This window comes from Xenia sp. Carnegie-2017, unplaced genomic scaffold (assembly GCF_021976095.1).
Source record: "Xenia sp. Carnegie-2017 unplaced genomic scaffold, XeniaSp_v1 HiC_scaffold_31, whole genome shotgun sequence".
NCBI lineage: Eukaryota > Metazoa > Cnidaria > Anthozoa > Malacalcyonacea > Xeniidae > Xenia > Xenia sp. Carnegie-2017.
Window position 1 is genome coordinate 28,582 of NW_025813495.1, and position 19,226 is coordinate 47,807.

The 19,226-nt window shown below is 35.7% G+C and overlaps 1 protein-coding gene and 2 long non-coding RNA genes across 4 annotated transcripts; 1 reads left to right on the top strand and 2 right to left on the bottom strand.

Moving 5' to 3' along the window:
* Window positions 1-334: 334 nt before the first annotated feature.
* On the bottom strand, window positions 335-767 carry LOC124455332. The gene is made up of 3 exons (XR_006951800.1): window positions 722-767; window positions 564-638; window positions 335-429 (listed from the first exon to the last, which is right to left on the bottom strand). It is a non-coding gene; the product is annotated as an uncharacterized LOC124455332 (long non-coding RNA).
* A 3,795-nt stretch (window positions 768-4,562) lies between these two features.
* On the top strand, window positions 4,563-5,613 carry LOC124455331. Of its 2 annotated transcripts, none has more exons than XR_006951799.1 (4): window positions 4,563-4,627; window positions 4,762-4,896; window positions 4,972-5,063; window positions 5,579-5,613. It is a non-coding gene; the product is annotated as an uncharacterized LOC124455331 (long non-coding RNA). The 2 variants fall into 2 exon arrangements; XR_006951798.1 differs by having other exon boundaries at window positions 4,972-5,058.
* Window positions 5,614-5,617: 4 nt separating this feature from the next.
* On the bottom strand, window positions 5,618-9,041 carry LOC124455321 (protein arginine methyltransferase NDUFAF7, mitochondrial-like). Its single transcript, XM_047005993.1, is given in 14 exon segments — window positions 5,618-5,674; window positions 5,744-5,811; window positions 6,457-6,565; window positions 6,919-7,109; window positions 7,112-7,122; window positions 7,254-7,309; window positions 7,374-7,432; window positions 7,847-7,916; window positions 7,994-8,119; window positions 8,188-8,298; window positions 8,386-8,466; window positions 8,541-8,600; window positions 8,667-8,673; window positions 8,914-9,041. Coding segments are annotated over 14 exon segments (1,134 nt in total).
* Window positions 9,042-19,226: the final 10,185 nt, after the last annotated feature.

Here is a 19,226-nt window from a genome sequence, read left to right on the forward strand (position 1 = left end):
TCTCACAATCTCTTTGCTGTAACAATGAAAGTGTTAAAAGCCAACATTAAAATTTTCTTGCAAACTGTGTGAAAAGTATATGTACTAAGAAATTCAACAGAAGACGTTGAAATACTTAATGATTTCATCGTTAATATTAAACGACTTAAGAAATTTGTAATGTAGAAATTACTTATCCGAACAAGTGAATTATTGGAAGCCTTGAACTAAAAGTCAACACTTTCAACCACTATGGCATAAATTTCACAAAATATCGTGACAAAATGTCGTAAAATCTGATACTATAATGCAAGAAAAATGCCGTATTTCACTAACAAACCTCTCATCTTTTCATCGGTTTCCTCCCAACTTTCAGATTCACTGACACCAGAAACGATTTTGCACGAAAGTTCGTCAGTTGCATGTCCAGCCGTATCCTTACCAAGCTCTCTGAAACAATTTAATATTCATAATTTTAAAAAGCTATCACTGTATATGTAAAAGAAATGTATTATATAACATGTATGCAGTTTGTGATATTCGGTTATTTTATGGTTCACGCAGGGAATGAGCAATTTAGCTACCTTTCATCGACTTCCATAATTTCTATCCGTTCTCCCATTCCGTCGCCACCACACTTTTGTTGCACTTGGCTTGTACTGAAAATACAATTAACATAGAAAACATACACAATGTAAGTGCAGTTCTCAATTTGGGAATTGGGAACTTGATTTTCATTTACCTAGCCGATTTAAGCATTTTGTACGCCTGTAGCGCAGATTTAGCAAGAGGGAATCTTCTCTAATAGCGTCATTTGCTAAGGTCTTTTCGCCCTTGTCGCTGTGAGTTTTAAATGGTTTGCTGCTAGAGGACTTGTTCCCTAGCAAGCCAAAATTTGCGTTTGCCTTGCCTAAAACAAAGTAAGCAAAAGCCCATTGGGGTTTTCTCGTGTCCACTCTTTGCTCGCTTTGCTTCTGGTCCTGTTTTCTGCTGCTTGCTATGTCTTTTAAACATGTTGGCAAACTGAAACTCTATAACACACAATTTTTATGGTTACAAATGTGTCGATAGCCAATCTTGGTTGTTTACTATTGTTTTTATAAAACCCACTGACAATGTCATGCCACTTTTCTTTGTGACGCAAACACGATCACTCTTACACACGACTAACATTCTAACACTAGATAATTGTTCTGTTACCTTCCTTAGACAGTGTTTGCTGCTTATTTTAGCCACTGCTGCTGTCTCAGTTTTGCACAGCCACTACACAAGACCTGGGCACCAAAACCTTCATCATCACCTGCTGATGTTGAGCAAGGCGGAATTGCGTGGCACGTTTTTGCAAACTTTGCAAAAATGGCTTCCACATTCCTTCTTGCATGAAACGCAAACTAGTAATTAGGCAACAACAATGAAAACATAAGTTAAGATAATGTAATGAACGTTTTTTTGGTATCAAAGGCAAGCAGCACTAGTTTTTAGCAACACACAAATGTTGGTTTGGTACTCTTAGTGAGAAGTGAATATTGTCGAGGAATCACCGAATCAGCTCCTGCAATCAACCAATGGCTGATATATATTGTGTATATTGTTGTTAGGAAAATTTTCGGCTATTGTAACGCGTGAATTTACCTGATTTAACTGCTTGAATCTCAGCCATCTAGTAAAAATAAATAAACAATTAGATAAAAAAGTTTGTCAAAAAATCTCGCTTTATCACCAAACAATAGCGAGCTAAGCCCTGTTAGTTCGTTAGCAAACCGGTTTTAATTATAAATTGCTTCATTTATCAATATGTTTTATGTAAGGATTGTGAATTTTATTTGCCTTAAATGTATTAAAACATGCTTTGTAGTTTGTAATACAAGAAATCCTTTCGTACCACTACTTTTAGGTTACACAAAAAACATAACTGTTAAATAATAACTTGTTTCCCGGGCGTTTAGTGTTAGAAGCGTTAATGCTTTCAGAATTTTTATCATTTGTAATTTTGTATCAGTACTTTTGATTTTACTAAACCATTACGTGTACTCACCTTACAAATTTGAACACCCCAAGTTGGTTTAATTAAATATCACGTATCACCGTAGAATACACCGAAGAATCGATATGGTTTGCCTTGAAGTCACTTAAAAAGAGAAAGCTCGAAAAACGAAAGCAAAGAATGTGTAGTTAATCTGGTCAGATATCATATTTCTAGTCATCAAACGCTTATTGGCTTACTAACCAATTAACGGAACTTGCCTGTCAAAACAGCTTGTAAGATTGACATTCAACAGGCAACAATTTTTTTCAACGGAAACAACAGCGCTGCAGCGCACATGTGCTGATATTGCGCAATAATTCTCGCGCTGCGCGGCAAATTTCACAAATGCGCGGCAAACAAGAAATTTTTTAAAATCTGCGCGTCAGGACGCGCATTTCTCCCGAAATTGCGCAAGCTAGATCTAGGTTGCGCAAGACATACTTTCCAGTCTGGTATGTGTACATATTGTGAAAACTGATTGTGGCAAATCATCCTCGCGAATTTACAGAATTATGAACGGACGGTCGAACTTGCTCTTCGTGAAAATGTTGCCGAATCAAATTGTCCAAGCAATAAAGTGGAACAAGGTAATACAGTTTGATTATTGTCGTAAATATCATTTGTGAATTGTGATAATGAGCACAAGTCTTCATGCTTACAGCTAGTGATCTTTTTCAAATCTTTCTATGATATAGATATGTACTTCTGGGGCAGGTTGCATGAAGCATGGATAGCAAATTTTTTTAAATGGTTGAAAAATTCATAAAAAGGAAAAATATAAGGTTTGAACTGAGCAATCACTGAAAGAAATATTACTTCTAAGATTGCAAAATTTCTATGTTGTGACGAAAATATAAACACCTATTTTACAAGTTTAAAAAATTTATCATCCAATGGATAATGCTATCCAAGGTTCGTGCAACCAGCCCCTGTATTTTATCCATATTGCATGGCATGATGTACATGTGATTACTTTTAAAATGTGTTATATGAACCTTTCAGAGGTAGTTGATAAAGAACGAGCAATGCAAGTGAATGATATGTGCTTGAAAAGTGAAGACTTTCTTCGTTTAACAATAAAGAAATGCAAAACATACCCCAAGATGATCAAGGAATTTATGAAAGTGAAACACGATGATGAAATTTCACATTTGGTAAGGTCAAATTTTGATTGTTATTGTTTGAATAATACATGGACATTAAAGTGTTTGTTGCATGATTTCTTTCTGGCTTTTTCTAAGGGATATGTCCAGAATAATTTTGTTTAGGATTGTTTTAGTTTTAGATCAAGTCAGAGATTTCTTTGTAGACTTTCTTTGTAACTGTAATGATCCTTTTGTGATTGCAACCTTCAAAAAAGAATTAGAATTATTTTATTTTAACTGCTTCATACGTAGATTGTTATGGAAAAGAGGCCTGACTTGCATTTCCTTTAACCATATGCACACCATTCAATACCCCAGTCCCAGTTAAAACAACCTTTCTTTTGTAACAATGCATTAGTGATTGAAACTCAAGAAAATGTGATTTTGTTTTCTTTGTATAGGAATGCATTGTAAATGAAAAGCAAGAACTTGTATATGAAGATATTGAGATAAAATTAGACATGGCTGGTAGGGTTTGTACTATATCACAAACATATACATTTCTATAACATTGTCATAATATGATTTGTCTGTAAAAATATGCATTGGAATTAATTTTTTCAGGTGCTAAAGAGTATGTACAAAGGGTTACTAGAGCAAGTGAACAGTTATCAACAATTGCAAATGTCAGTTAAATTTAATGGTTATTTTTTTTGGTGATAAACATTGTTAAATATTTTCTTGATTTTAATTTAAGGAAATCTTTGAGAAAAGCGAAAGGTTGGAACGTTTTCAATTTGCTGCTAACATGAACTCAAATGTGGAGAGCCAGAAATTAAAAGATGTTTTATTTTCCAAAAGAAAAATATCAACTACTTTTGATTCATTTTTGGAAACACCAAAAAAAGAAATAAAAATTTGTGATTCTGTAAAAGACACTGGTAGAACAACAGTTGAACTATGGCAAAATGATGTTAAAAGTAATGAAAATAAAAGTTTTTAGCTGCTTTTCTCCAGTGACATAGGCAGCCTGCTCATCTAGTTTTGCCATTTAAATTTTTTTATTTTCACAATTCACTCATTGTGGAAATAAGAAATTTCTAAATAAATGAATATTGAAAATGTTCTGAAATTTTCACATCATGACCAAAACATTGCAGGCTGGCTACATCACTCCTTTTGTCTTTTTTTATTTTAACCCTCAAATAACTGTTTTATATTCATGTAAATATGTATATTGAATTTATAATGTATAACAAAATGTATTCGAAATTTTGTCTGTTATTTTTATCTTTACATGAAGTTTCGTATGGTTTCATCGACCAATGGAGCAATGCAATGGAGTTGACAAATTCTCGTGCAAAGCAATTTTAATGAAAAAATAGTTGTGTTTTATTCTTTCGTCATGTCCATAGAAATTTCTAAATTATCAGAGGTTGTTAAAAATTTGAAGGAGTTGCAATGTTATGCACGATGTATTCTGAGATACATCGGAAAACGGGACTCTTCTGCTGCTTTTTATGCCAAACCATATAATGTATGTATCTTTAGTACATCTGTGTCTCCATACATTGAAGAATAGCAGTAGTTATTAAAGTTTTTCATTTGCTCAAAGTCTCTTTTTCTGTTCAACGTGTTTACTCTTCTTTTCGTTGATATTTGGGTTATTAGGAAATTGTAAATTATGTTGAAGATACCTATAGTGGATTATTTATAAAAAAAGATGTTGAAAATTCTTGGGATTTTATTTGCATCTTATGTCTTGGACTTCTACAACCATCTACATCACATGCACTTATTACAAAGGTACATCTGATTGTCAATGTTGGAAAAATTCTATGTTACTTAAAGTCTTTTTTATTCATTTTTTATACATTTCAGATATGTGATCTTGTCAAGTCATCTGATCATGAATTTTTCAATTTCACCACAGCAATCACATATCCTTTGGTGCTTACTTTTCGCCATGTAAGGTTTAAAGACAACAGCTACTTTGATAATTTGAGATCTGTAACTTCCTCAAACAACAGCAAGTCAATACCATTAAACATCTCTTCGCACTTTGCTGGACAATTTAAGCAATCGTCTCAGAAACCTGAAAAAATCAGGTGACTGTCACGAAGATCATATCTTCATTTAATTTCAAACACCGTACTGCATAAAACATTCATACGACATTCCTTTCACAAGAAAACATGAGCCCAACAATATTGACCTGCTCACCACTGTGTGACTTCATAGCTCAGTTGGTCAGTGCACTGCACCGGCACCACAGAGGTCATGGGTTCGAATCCCGTTGAGTCACCTGATTTTTTCAGGTTTTTGAGACGATTGCTTAAATTGTCCAGCAAAGTGCGAAGATCATATCTTCATTTAATTTCAAACACCGCACTGCATAAAACATTCATTAAACATCTCATTGCCCATTAGCTCTGTTGATACCAACTAATGACAAGACTACCCTTTTAATTCTATTGTTTTGTCCTAGCATTCATTGTGGATGCATCTGAAAGAAAAGCTCAGGTAGTCAGTCAACTTTGTTAATCATGCTATACTGTTCTGATGTCGCCTTTTTAAGCAGTACCTAAAAAGACGGAAAAAAAATACCAAAATTATGTCTCGTCACAATTCAATGAACGCCATCGTCTCAAACCTGTTTTCTCACGTCAATTCCCATTTCCTTCAAAAAATGACGCTGTGTTACTGGTCCAAATGTTGAAACTGCATAAAAATGACAAAAATACTTGAATGAGCCGTGTGACTGCGACCAGAAGTATTGACTCATCGAAAACACACTTCCATAGTTCATAAATACTCTTACACACCTCCATAGTTCATAAACACTTTTTTACACACCTCCATAGTTCATAAACACTTTTACACACCTCCATAGTTCATAAACACTTTTACACACCTCCATAGTTCATAAGCACTTTTACACACCTCCATAGTTCATAAATACTCTTTTACACACCTCCATAGTTCATAAACACTTTTACACACCTCCATAAGTTCATAAACACTCTTTTACACACCTCCATAAGTTCATAAACACTCTTTTACACACCTCCATATTTCATAAACACTTTTACACACCTCCATACTTCATAAACACTTTTACACACCTCCACAGTTCATAAACACTTTTACACACCTCCATAGTTCATAAACACTTTTTTACACACCTCCATAGTTCATAAACACTTTTTTACACACCTCCATAGTTCATAAACACTTTTTACACACCTCCATAGTTCATAAACACTTTTACACACCTCCATAGTTCATAAACACTTTTTTACACACCTCCATAGTTCATAAACACTTTTACACACCTCCATAGTTCATAAACACTTTTTTACACACCTCCATAGTTCATAAACACTTTCTGCAAATGTGAGAAGTTAACATTTGATGTTAGGTCGGCATTACCAATATCCTTCAGGGGGTCCGTCAACTGATGCTTTTTAAATGCCTTTAACGAAATTAAATTGGGTAATTCAATGAACGCACTAATATTAAAAAACAATAGCATAACACATCTTAACGTAGTACATTGATACACTTACAGAAAACCCAGACACAAAATCAACCTTTAGTATCTAGCTACTAAATGCATGGACGGTGTTTTTCCCGTACACTACTTTTTGTCGGCTGGACATGTTTTTTTTATTACAACAGTGTTTAACTATCACATTATATCATAGTGTTATGCTTAATGCAAATGTATATACGTACATGTGAGAAGGTGTTCTATAATTACTCCTTTACATTTTACTACAGAGGTTGATAAGGGGTTTCTCTAAGTCAAAATTAAGTTTTACATACCCTAAGTGTATTTCTTTGAAATGAGTAATCACCATAGTCCACTAGAAGGGAGCATCCTCCGTAGTTTTGCATGTTTTGCGCCATGTGTTCAGCAATCACATTAGCTTGAGGTCGAACCTCGAGGAAATCGGCCTGTGCATCTTCGGGTATAAACACCGTAGCTGGAGTGGGGTTTGGGGCGAGAAAAATTTCAAGCGATCTTGTCTGTAATTAGAGAAAAGTCTCTCACGAAAAGATAACGGAAGAGAATGATTTCTTTATCTTACAAAAACGCTGATCCTCTCTATAGAAATGCTAATTTTAAAATACTATTTTCCTTAATTGTCATACATTACCCATCCATATCCTTATCAATACCCACAAGAATCTCTCGCCATCCGTACTCTGTCAGCTGAAAACGGTTCACAGTTCAATAATCATAAGTACGGTAAAATTGGACGTGATGTTGTACTTACTTTAAATTGGTGGATTGGAAGGGCATCAAAGAACTCGTTAGCCAGATAAAATGAAAAACCTAATTTAATCATTGCAAAATTAGCATTCCAAGGAAATAACAGCTACGTAAGCGCTCATTTTTCATGCTATCGTCAATGTCTACGGGGCCGTTGTACAAAGCCCAATAGTGACTTTTGCAACGTGTTAAAAAGATGATTATATGAACTACACAATGATGAAACTTTGTTATCTCTGAATTAAAGTTTTACTCTATTGATTGCTCAGTTGAAATCGCAGCTGTTTCCCCTCTAAAAGATCTTGGCACAATTCAAAAGTCACGGTGACTGTCAAGATTCGTTCAACCGATCCGAAGCTTCTTGTAAAGGGCTATGTTCCATGACTATAATAGCAATACGATCAATGATCTCTTAAAATATTTGGATCATATTTATGCTTGGATGCTTAAAAATCATGAAAAGAAACTGCAAAAAACCTTTTGGAATATCCTGTACAACATGATGCCAGGTTACAGGAACGCCCTGTTCAGTTCGTGTTGAAATACTCTAGAATAAATGTAAATATATACTAACTACAAACCATGATTGAAATACTTCATATAATAGTTCCAATCATTAGTTACCTGAGGGTCATCTTCAATGGACACTCTATTGCATAATAAAGATCTCTGCATGTCTCTCATAGCTGGACTGATCTCAACCAAATGCAAACTTAAAGCTTTGCATATGTTACCTAATTTTTTAAAAACCTTTACAAGAAAGCAGAGTAAAAAAAATAAAAATAGGTACTCTAGAGAACGTGTGTTATAACCTTTACCCTTAAGATGTCTGAAACAAGTGTTCCACGTCCTGGACCGAGTTCCACAAACTTGAGCTTTTCAGGAGATCCATAATTTATCCATCTTTCATAAAACCAGACACCAATCAACTGATCATAAAAATATGAGACAACATGGATCGTTTATAGAATTTATTGGAAATAAACAAATAAAACTAGCCTTGGTGATAATATTACCTCGCCAAACATTTGACTAATTTCAGGGGATGTAGTAAAATCCCCATTTTCACCAAAAATGTCTTTCCTCATGTAATAACTCTAAGAAGAAATACAATTGTACCATCAAAGAAAACGTTCTTTGCATGACTTTGTCCAATAAAAAATCTCAGCACCTCTGATGAATTTGATAAAACAGTTCGCATGTACTCTGCTACAGTTATGGGTCCTGATAACTAAAGATATATACACTTTGTTCATTTCTTATAGAGCATATTATGGTGATTAATAAACAGAATTACTTTACCCCTAGTTTTGCAGTTTTTTACTGTAGTTTGTACAACACAAAATGACTGAATTTGTGAATAAGAGTCTGTAATTGCAATGACTACGAAAAGAAAAGTGAATATATTTTGCAGTGAAAATGCACCGTAGTATAATCGAATTCTTAATCCGTGAGGTATATATGTGATCCGGTCGCTCTTAATAATGTTCAAAATTTAAAATGTTTTGTCTTGATGACCTAATTTTGCTTCGAGTGTCTCTTACCTGTTTGTTCTTGGCTTCTCTTCTATTTTCTCGGGAATATCTTCAATCTCCGGTTTGTCTACAGTCTTAATCTCCTGGGATGTATGACCAGCTTTTGTCGTGACATTTATGGCGCTGCTGACTAACATTGCGAACGCTTCGTTGTTGTTTTCCGTCTCCTCTTTGATGTTTGAAGAAATGATCTTCTTTGTTGAAGAAATGATCAGCCCTAACAGTACTCATGATTTGGGGCAGAGCTTGTTATGTTCTATTTGCTGACAACGTGCAGGGAAGAACAAGGAGTAAAGATGACTGGAAGATGTTATTGACCAGGCAGAGTCTTAAAAAAATTATAATGCTGTAAAGATAATTGATTTATTGACTGCCCTATCCAGAGTTGTTTAATTTGATCATGGTCAAATTCTATGGATGGAGACAATGGATTCACTAATGATGCCTTGTATGCTTTGAAGTTAAAGTTCATGAACCAAAGAAAGATGGCAAGAAGGTTGTGTGTGTTTTGATGCTTAATGAAATGTCAATTCACAAACATATAAAATGGGAAGGCCATAAAGTTTGTGTCTTTGGAAATATTTGTACTGAGATTGATGATGACTCGATGCAGATTTGAAGCATCAAACTGTATAAGCCATTGGGTTTTATATAACTTAATGTTTAAATTATATCATATCTTTATCAAAATGTTTTAGTTGAGTGTTATTTAAATGTTACTAATATCTAGTGCACTATACTGAAGAATTGAAGATTCAGTGATGAAACCTTTAAAGTTTCTATACTGTATACTTCTTCATTATTACAGTTTTTGCTTTAAGAAACAGTTTTGGCTTATTTACCTATGGAGTACAGAATGGAGATTTATCATATGCATTATTGCTGCTTTTTTTAAAGAAATGTTTTTTCACTTTTCAAAGCTTTTCTACATTTCTTTTCATGAGATTGATGATATAAAGGTAATATAATCCAATAACTTTCTAATTTCTAAAAAGCTTTTAAGCTTCTAGCATAAAAGTACACTATAGGTATGTAATTCATTTGGTTTTATTGCTTTGCTATGACATATCTACTTGCACTTCATCACTCTTGTATGAACAAAACACCAGATGTGGATACTCAGAGAACAAAATGCACTACCAACTGCTTATGAAATTTATTATTGAGGTGAAAACTGTGTTAATCATTCAAATTATAGTGCACTTTTATTGCAAATATAGGAAAAACAAAACAAAGTGAAAAAGAAAGGTGGAAGTATTAAAACTATAAACACCATAAAACACCATAAACAAACACGTATACAGAATTGAGAAGACTATAAGCAGTTATTTTGTCAAAGCCCAATCAATTTCAAAAGAAATCAGAAGGGCATTACTAAATATGATGTGGTCTAAAATCTTTATTTTTATATTTTCATGAAAGACAGCCTCAACACATCGATAAAATTATAATCATGATACATCACTTACAAAAAAGCATTGAGGATTTAATGTTCGTTCATAATGATCAATCTATATGTATATATATATATATATACATGCTATTCCCACTGATATTATAATATGGCTTAACTTGCGTTTTTGAAATTTAATGTTTTGCAGTATTGTTTATGAGCACAATGAAATAAATTGACAAACATTGTATTTTTAGTTTGGGACAGTGCATTACTTGATTTTGTTTCCAAAGTTGTAAATGATGTTATTGTTCTTATCATTTTTTCGCTTTTTCTGGCTCTTGGCTAATTTTCCAGTATTCATGAATATGAATTTGTTCAAGAAAATTGAGCACATTTGAACAACTATCCCACCGTTACACCGATTTAATACATCAAGTCGATGCCTAGTCATATATAGGCCGTTGTTTGTACTATACGATAGCATGAAAAGGATCGTTGTATGTCGTGATAGTGACAAATAGTGCCATGCATTCTATAGATGAATAAGGCCATCGTATGTAGCTCGTCAATGTTGTGTGAGAGCGTAATCCAATGACAACAGAAAAAAAATTCTTGTCAAATTCCGAACAATAACTAGTTGCTGCATGTGTAAGACCAAGATCATCATAAAACAAAATATTAAGGAAAAGATTGCTGGATCACGATCCAAGTCAAGCAATTAAATGTATTTTTGTTAACATATATTTTTTGAAAACAGTACTTTATCTACAGTCTTACAATGCTGGACTTCAAACGTGGATTCGCTTCGGTATCAAAAGTCTAAAACATTTTTATTTTTTGAAGGGGTTAACCGTCCATTAAACTGATTACTTTACTTGACAAAAATATTAACCTGACCTACTTTATCAAAGTCGTACACAACAAAGCAAATGCCGAAAGGTGTAAAATCACGAAACTTATCGAATCCACGCTTGCACAAAAAAATTAAGACAAAATAAAGATTGAAAATTTACACTTTTCTATTATTGGAAACTTTCAATGCAAGTGTAAGTAAGAGATGATGACATTTACATTCAATATATCTTCAACACTATAGACAAACACATATTACTTATATAAAACATGAAATTTCAAAACAAAATGAAAACAATAAAACTTTCTTAGATTAAAAAAACACACTTAAACTAAACAGTAATAACTATGATTTCAAATAAGAAATAAGCGAAAGAAAGAAACAAAGGCATTTTGTTTTCGCCTGGGAGTGAGAAACCAAAGTTTAGATTAATTATGAAATACGAAAGCTTGAGTATGACTTTAACCAAAAGCCGTGTCGAAGAGTTGAAAATCGATTTTTTCGAAAATGGGTGTGGTTATACGGCGTGGTCTTCTGAAAGGAACTACACCCACATGGTTATTCAACACAAATAAGATTTAGTTTTTTCTCACGCTTACGTACATGTTTAAACAAGCCTTATTTAGCCGAAAATATTACTTGAGTGTGTCCCACGCCCGCACACCCTGTCCTTCGTAATGGCCTGCGGTTAACTATAACTATAACTATACACTAAACAAAATTTACGTACATTTTAGATGCACATGCCTATATGGTTTGTTGTTGTGTTTTAATATCCATAACTTTACCAAAACTGTACGAGAGCTTTGAAAGCTGTCAAGAAACATAAATTGATGTGGAAGCTGTAACTATTTATGCAACATGGTTTTCACATCTCTTACAGTGTTATCTTCGAACAAGACATTTCTATAACATTGCACAAAATTTAACGCAAATGTTCGAAAAGTATTTCGGTCCTTAGGTAACCTGCTGGATTGAAGCAGGGTAAGATTCGAAAGTAAATGCACAAATTATTTTTTTAAAGTTTTGACAAAATCGGGTCATATTATTTTTTCAGAACTTAGCTACGTTGCTGCGCTACTTATCATAGTATCATCAAAAAACAACACAAAAATTGCCGGGTATGTAGCGTGAATTAGTTTTGCAGGATCAAGAACACTTTTCTTCGATTTCCTTTGAGTATGGGTGTGATAACATTATGACAATCTTCAATTTACGAAAATTTTTCGCATGGATAATGGCACGTTGATGTAGGCTTTAGCATTTAACGATAAAGCTAAACGTTCGGGATCGACGTAAAGTGCTGAAGACAGAAGACGATAAAGCTAAACGTTTGGGATCGACAGAAAGTGCTGAAGACAGAAGACGATAAAGCTAAACGTTCGGGATCGACGAAAGTGCTGAAGACAGAAGACGATAAAGCTAAACGTTTGGGATCGACAGAAAGTGCTGAAGACAGAAGACGATAAAGCTAAACGTTCGGGATCGACGAAAGTGCTGAAGACAGAAGACGATAAAGCTAAACGTTCGGGATCGACAGAAAGTGCTGAAGACAGAAGACGATAAAGCTAAACGTTCGGGATCGACAGAAAGTGCTGAAGACAGAAGACGATAAAGCTAAACGTTCGGGATCGACGTAAAGTGCTGAAGACAGAAGACGATAAAGCTAAACGTTCGGGATCGACAGAAAGTGCTGAAGACAGAAGACGATAAAGCTAAACGTTCGGGATCGACGTAAAGTGCTGAAGACAGAAGACGATAAAGCTAAACGTTCGGGATCGACGTAAAGTGCTGAAGACAGAAGACGATAAAGCTAAACGTTCGGGATCGACAGAAAGTGCTGAAGACAGAAGACGATAAAGCTAAACGTTCGGGATCGACAGAAAGTGCTGAAGACAGAAGACGATAAAGCTAAACGTTCGGGATCGACAGAAAGTGCTGAAGACAGAAGACGATAAAGCTAAACGTTCGGGATCGACAGAAAGTGCTGAAGACAGAAGACGATAAAGCTAAACGTTCAGGATCGACGTAAAGTGCTGAAGACAGAAGACGATAAAGCTAAACGTTCGGGATCGACGTAAAGTGCTGAAGACAGAAGACGATAAAGCTAAACGTTCAGGATCGACAGAAAGTGCTGAAGACAGAAGACGATAAAGCTAAACGTTCGGATCGACGGAAAGTGCTGAAGACAGAAGACGATAAAGCTAAACGTTCGGGATCGACAGAAAGTGCTGAAGACAGAAGACGATAAAGCTAAACGTTCAGGATCGACGTAAAGTGCTGAAGACAGAAGACGATAAAGCTAAACGTTCGGGATCGACAGAAAGTGCTGAAGACAGAAGACGATAAAGCTAAACGTTCGGGATCGACAGAAAATGCTGAAGACAGAAGACGATAAAGCTAAACGTTCGGGATGGACAGAAAGTGCTGAAGACAGAAGACGATAAAGCTAAACGTTCGGGATCGACAGAAAGTGCTGAAGACAGAAGACGATAAAGCTAAACGTTTGGGATCGACAGAAAGTGCTGAAGACAGAAGACGATAAAGCTAAACGTTAGTGATCGACAGAAAGTGCTGAAGACAGAAGACGATAAAGCTAAACGTTCGGGATCGACGTAAAGTGCTGAAGACAGAAGACGATAAAGCTAAACGTTCGGGATCGACGGAAAGTGCTGAAGACAGAAGACGATAAAGCTAAACGTTCGGGATCGACAGAAAATGCTGAAGACAGAAGACGATAAAGCTAAACGTTCGGGATGGACGGAAAGTGCTGAAGACAGAAGACGATAAAGCTAAACGTTCGGGATCGACGGAAAGTGCTGAAGACAGAAGACGATAACTATTTTGTTTAATGTGGAAAATGTTAAAACAGCTAAATGTACTGAACTTAAAGAAAAAAATAATACCTATTTTGTTAACTAAAGCCAATTTCTTGTACAATTTAACAAGTCTTTCCTCATAGTCGCTTAAAATATTTTACAAAATATTTTACATCCCTTAACATTTAAACCATTTTACTGGGGATAAAACAATGTACAAGATTGCTGTATATGAAACGGAACGTGATCAGTATTTTTCTTATGAAATCATTCTTACAGTTTACATACACCAAATCATATGTGTGTTAAACCTTTATGGCAAAATAAAAACAGTACAAGCATAAATAAAAGTACTAAATTCAGTACTTATTGCGTAAAGAAACCAATCTCAAGAACGCCAATTAATTTCACTAGTAACTGCTAATGTAATGTTTCGGGCTGGGTGAAAAAAAACGAATAACCAAAATCTGCGTGGTGATAGTTTTTTCAAAATAATTGCTATAAGAATTTTCGATGCCAATTTGGCATGTTTGTTTAAAAGTTAAGAAATATTTTGAAATATTTTTCGTCCTGATTAACCCTGCATTCTTTCAACAGGGGGTATTCAAGAAACATGAAAAATATGATAAATGAAGAGTAAAAGCAAACTAGATACTTTGCAAACTATTATGGACTCTCAGCAGTGCCGGATTAACCATATGGCAGAAGCGGCATATGCTGCGGGCCCCGCGCTTCTGGGGGCCCCGCGCTTGCCTTTGGAAAAAGAAAAAAAGGGAAATAAAACGAAACGGCCAAGACTAATTGAAATATAAAAGCTTGAGGCCCAATTCCAAAAACGGTAACACTGCAAGTATCAATGATTCACTGGCAAAATATAGGCTATATTTTGCAATGGGATAGGAGATCCATTTGTATCGTCATATTACATGTTGCAGTTTCCGTTAATTTAGCTACACCTATTATATTACATAAAGTCTTTCGTCTGGCAGTAGGATTGCAACTCGATATTGTTGTAGTCTCGACTTTCAAACCGTATTGAATACTATCAGACTTTTTTCGATTCATTTTGATAATTTTTGAGATTGCTGTTGTTTGTGACTTGTAAGTGTTGTTGACAAATTCAAACTGGAGATATTCAAGGTATTTGGCTGAATGCTGAAGCAGTGACGGCGACGCTTGGTAAGTTTTGATGATTTACTAACTGCCGTGAGCCGTCTGCATTCTTACGTTTCCTTGGTTACATGTTTATTCCTCATATATAAATTGCCGATTTATATGAAATAACAATATATTTCAAAAATGTCCTGAATTCCTGGCAGCTCCAAAGGCCCAAGAAGCGTATGCGTGTTTGATTTATTTTCTCACAATTCTGTATGTGCGATAGTAAACCGTCAAATCGTCCTTCTATGTTTTGTGAAAGTAAATATTACTAAAACGTCACTTTCAAATTTTAGGTTTGCTAATTGCTATAATATAGTTAACAATTAAAGAATGAGTTCCACCAGTGGGGTGGCAACCGCGACCGCGACAAAATCGCAAATATGCATCTGGAGCAGCAAAACGAAAGGCAAAGGATGAACGAATTTTACGGGAAAGTAAAGTTTTAAGTAAAATGCCGAAAATATCGGAACTGTTTCCTCCGAAGGCTGATGAAGGTTCTTCTGAGCTGACTGCTGCAGATGAAGCGATGACAACAATGGCAGAAGCAGTTGAGGAACCCGACACCGGCGACACATCCAAGGAGTTGACATCTGGTGATACGTCCATTTCCACTGATAACAATGATGGATACTCTTGTGATTTGGGATTATGGCCTACTGATATTTCTGACAATATGAGAGAGCACTGGGCAGGTCAAGGGAGTAGTCAGTGCAGAAATTCCGATGCCGATTTCAGCGCAACATCAACAAGATATGAGGAGATGCTTACAATAGACGATGTCAAAAACTTTGTTCACGTACACATGAGCTTACAAAACAGCAACATCCTCGAAACTGGCTCTGCTATTCACCATCCAAACATGTCGTGTTCTGTTTTGCGTGTAAACTCATGACTGACAGCATCGTTTTGGAAAACAAGGTTATAATGACTGGAAACGCGCATCCCAGTCAATTCCACGACATGAGAAAAGTTCAGCGCACCGTAATGCTGTTTTCAGCTACTCCAACGTAGCGATGCTGGCTGCCGTATTGATTCAGAACTGGTCACACAGGCCAGTGATGAGCGTAACTATTGGCGGGCAGTACTTGAGCGGGTAACAGAAACCATCCGTTACCTTTCCGAGCGAAGTTTACCATTTCGCGGCACTGATGAGATCGTTGGATCGCCAAAAAACGGTAACTACCTGGGAACATTAGAACTTATATCGATGTTCGATCCATTTCTAGCGCAACACATCAACCGTAATGCAAATAAGGGAAAGGGTCACACATCCTATCTCTCAAAGACCATTTGCGAGGAATTCATCCAACTGATGGCAACTCGAGTTCGCGAGCAGATTTTACAGAAGTTAAAGCTGCAAAGTATTTCTCCGTCTGTGTAGACTCTACCCCAGATATTTCCCACGTTGATCAACTGACATGCATTCTTCGATACGTTTTACCCTCTGGTCCTGTCGAACGATTTGTATCTTTCCTTAACATACGTGGACATAGCGGAAAATTGCTAGCTGAAAGGCTACTAGATTATTTGAAAACCAATAATATAAATATTTCGGATTGCCGCGGCCAGTCATATGACAATGCAAGCAATATGAGTGGGAAATATAATGGTATGCAGGCCATTATTCAGCAACATTAGCCTAGCACAGTACATACCCTGCGTTGCACATTCCCATAATCCTTCATTCCTTGTACTCTTTCTTTGCTGCTTCAACGCATCGTTGGAAAGTTTTAACCGACCAACTTTCAAGCAAGAGACTTCCAACGGTTAAACGTATGTCTGATACTCGATGGTCAGCACGTGCAGATGCTACAAAAGCTCTAGTAATAGGATACGAGGAAATTAATGCTGCTTTAGACGAGATCCATGATGATCAAGATGAGAAGCCTGAAGCCAAAATGAAGCCAATAGTCTTGCGTCTGATATGGCCCAGCTTGAATTGGAATTCTGGCAGCATTATGGCATCAAATCTTGCAACGATTTCAGAGAACAAGTCAGATCCTGCAATTAGCTGATCAAGATCTCAACACTGCTGTTGCATTATATGAATCGCTGATTGAGTTTGTCCTTTCGCTGCGAACCAGATTTGAAGAATTTGAAGCCAAAGGAAAGGAGCTCAGTGAATGTGATCAATATAAAGAAGAGATCAAGCGCGTGCGTAAACGAAATCGTCGTAACGACGAGCCAGGATCAGCACCTGATTTGTTGCAGATTCCAGCCGACAAGTTTCGCACAGGTACTTTCCTTGTAATAATCGATAGTCTGGATGCTGAGTTGCGAAAACGACTGAGTGCTTACATCAACATTGCTGAAAAGTTTGGCTTTCTGCGAAAGCTTACAGATCTGCCAGCTGAAGACGTGTTGGAAAACGCACAAAGATTGCAAAAAGCATTTTCCACTGACCTCGAAGTCAATTTGGGTGATGAATTGCTCCAGTTTTCTAGCTTTCTCAACACAGAATTCGTGAAAAGAGCATTAGATGCGAGTCATGCAGCTGCACCTCATTATTCTTCAGCTCGAATTGGATCTTCTGCTCAGCCTAGTGAAGACCATGACATCGATGTAACATCCGATGATGATGACGACATCAAAGTGAACGTAGACTCCTAGAACTGCGTATATACAGGTTTCTTGTGGGAAATAACCTGGAAACTGTATTTCCAAACACTGTTATTGTGTTTTGCATTTACCTCAGTATGATGATATCAAATTGTTCTGGTGAACGGTCGTTCTCGAAATTAAAGCTAATAAAGGATCATCTTCGTTCAACCATGACACAGGAACGACTAAATAGCCTTGCTCTTCTGAGTATTGAAAATGATGTTCTGCGTAGTATTGATATGTCATCCCTGATTAATGATTTTGCTCTTATGAAATCCCGTAAGCATAACGTTTATAAGGCTTAACACTTCTGCACAGTAAAACCTTTTACGTCTTTTTTTATCGTGTTTATTATATTAGTCTGTTTAATATTGGTATGTAATGTTTGGTATACGTACGTGATTGTAAATTGGAATTATATTCAACGTATTGGTTTAAATAGGCCAAAATACGAGGTTTTATTGTTTGAGTTAAAAACAGTTTTTATTGCATTTTGGTAAACACAGGGTTGGGGCAACCCCGCACTGATATTATGCCATGGGCCCCAAAATGTTAATCCGGATGTTAATCCGTGATGAAAATGGCTAAGGCCATAGAAGCATCACTTTATCATGTTGCTTGAACTGATAAGAATCCACAGCATCATAATTGCCTGGTGGAGAACACACAGTTGGTGTGGTTATGAAAGAAATAAAGATAATTACAAGCACAGAAATGGCATTCCTGCATGCATTGTGGAGGTTATCAAGCCCATTTTTTGTGCTGTTAGAAAACATGAGCTTTTGAAGGTATGTACTCATCGCATGATACAAAATGCAAAAGAATGTTTAAACAGACTATATTTGGGACAGATTTCTTAAATCAAATATGTTGAGCAGGAAGCCGTTGCCACTTATCTTGCTGTCCCTAAATTCAATGATGGGGATATTTTTCTTACTTTAAAACCCTGAGGGTTAGATAGAACTGCTGGATAAATTTTGCATACATTAAAAAAATTTTTTTGCATCGTCGACGTTGATTAAGTATAAAACTTGCCAAGATATAGTACGGCCTAATCGTGGTTATGCTTGGCCCTTGCCTATAGAGCGTATCGCGAACGATGGAAGTCGATTTTACGTGACGTCATATATTGACATCACAACATGTACTTTATATTATGGAAAAACATTTCCATTCCAAATATCATTTTATTTGGCATTTTTATTTAAGTGAGAACCACATAAGTGCATCTCTTTTAAAGGTACAAAAACATTGTAAATAGTATCATTAATTTTTTACTTTGAAGGAAATATAACTCCTACATTATATTGGCTTGTAAAATAAAAATTTTAATGATCAAATCAATTTTATCATTTTAATGATAAAATAGTGCCATAGGATGTATTAAATTGTTTAATAAAAACTCAAAATTTAACAAGCGTCAGGTAATAACACAATGATCATTTTGAAAAAAGCACAACGTTGGGTAAAACGTTTACAGAATTTATGCCTT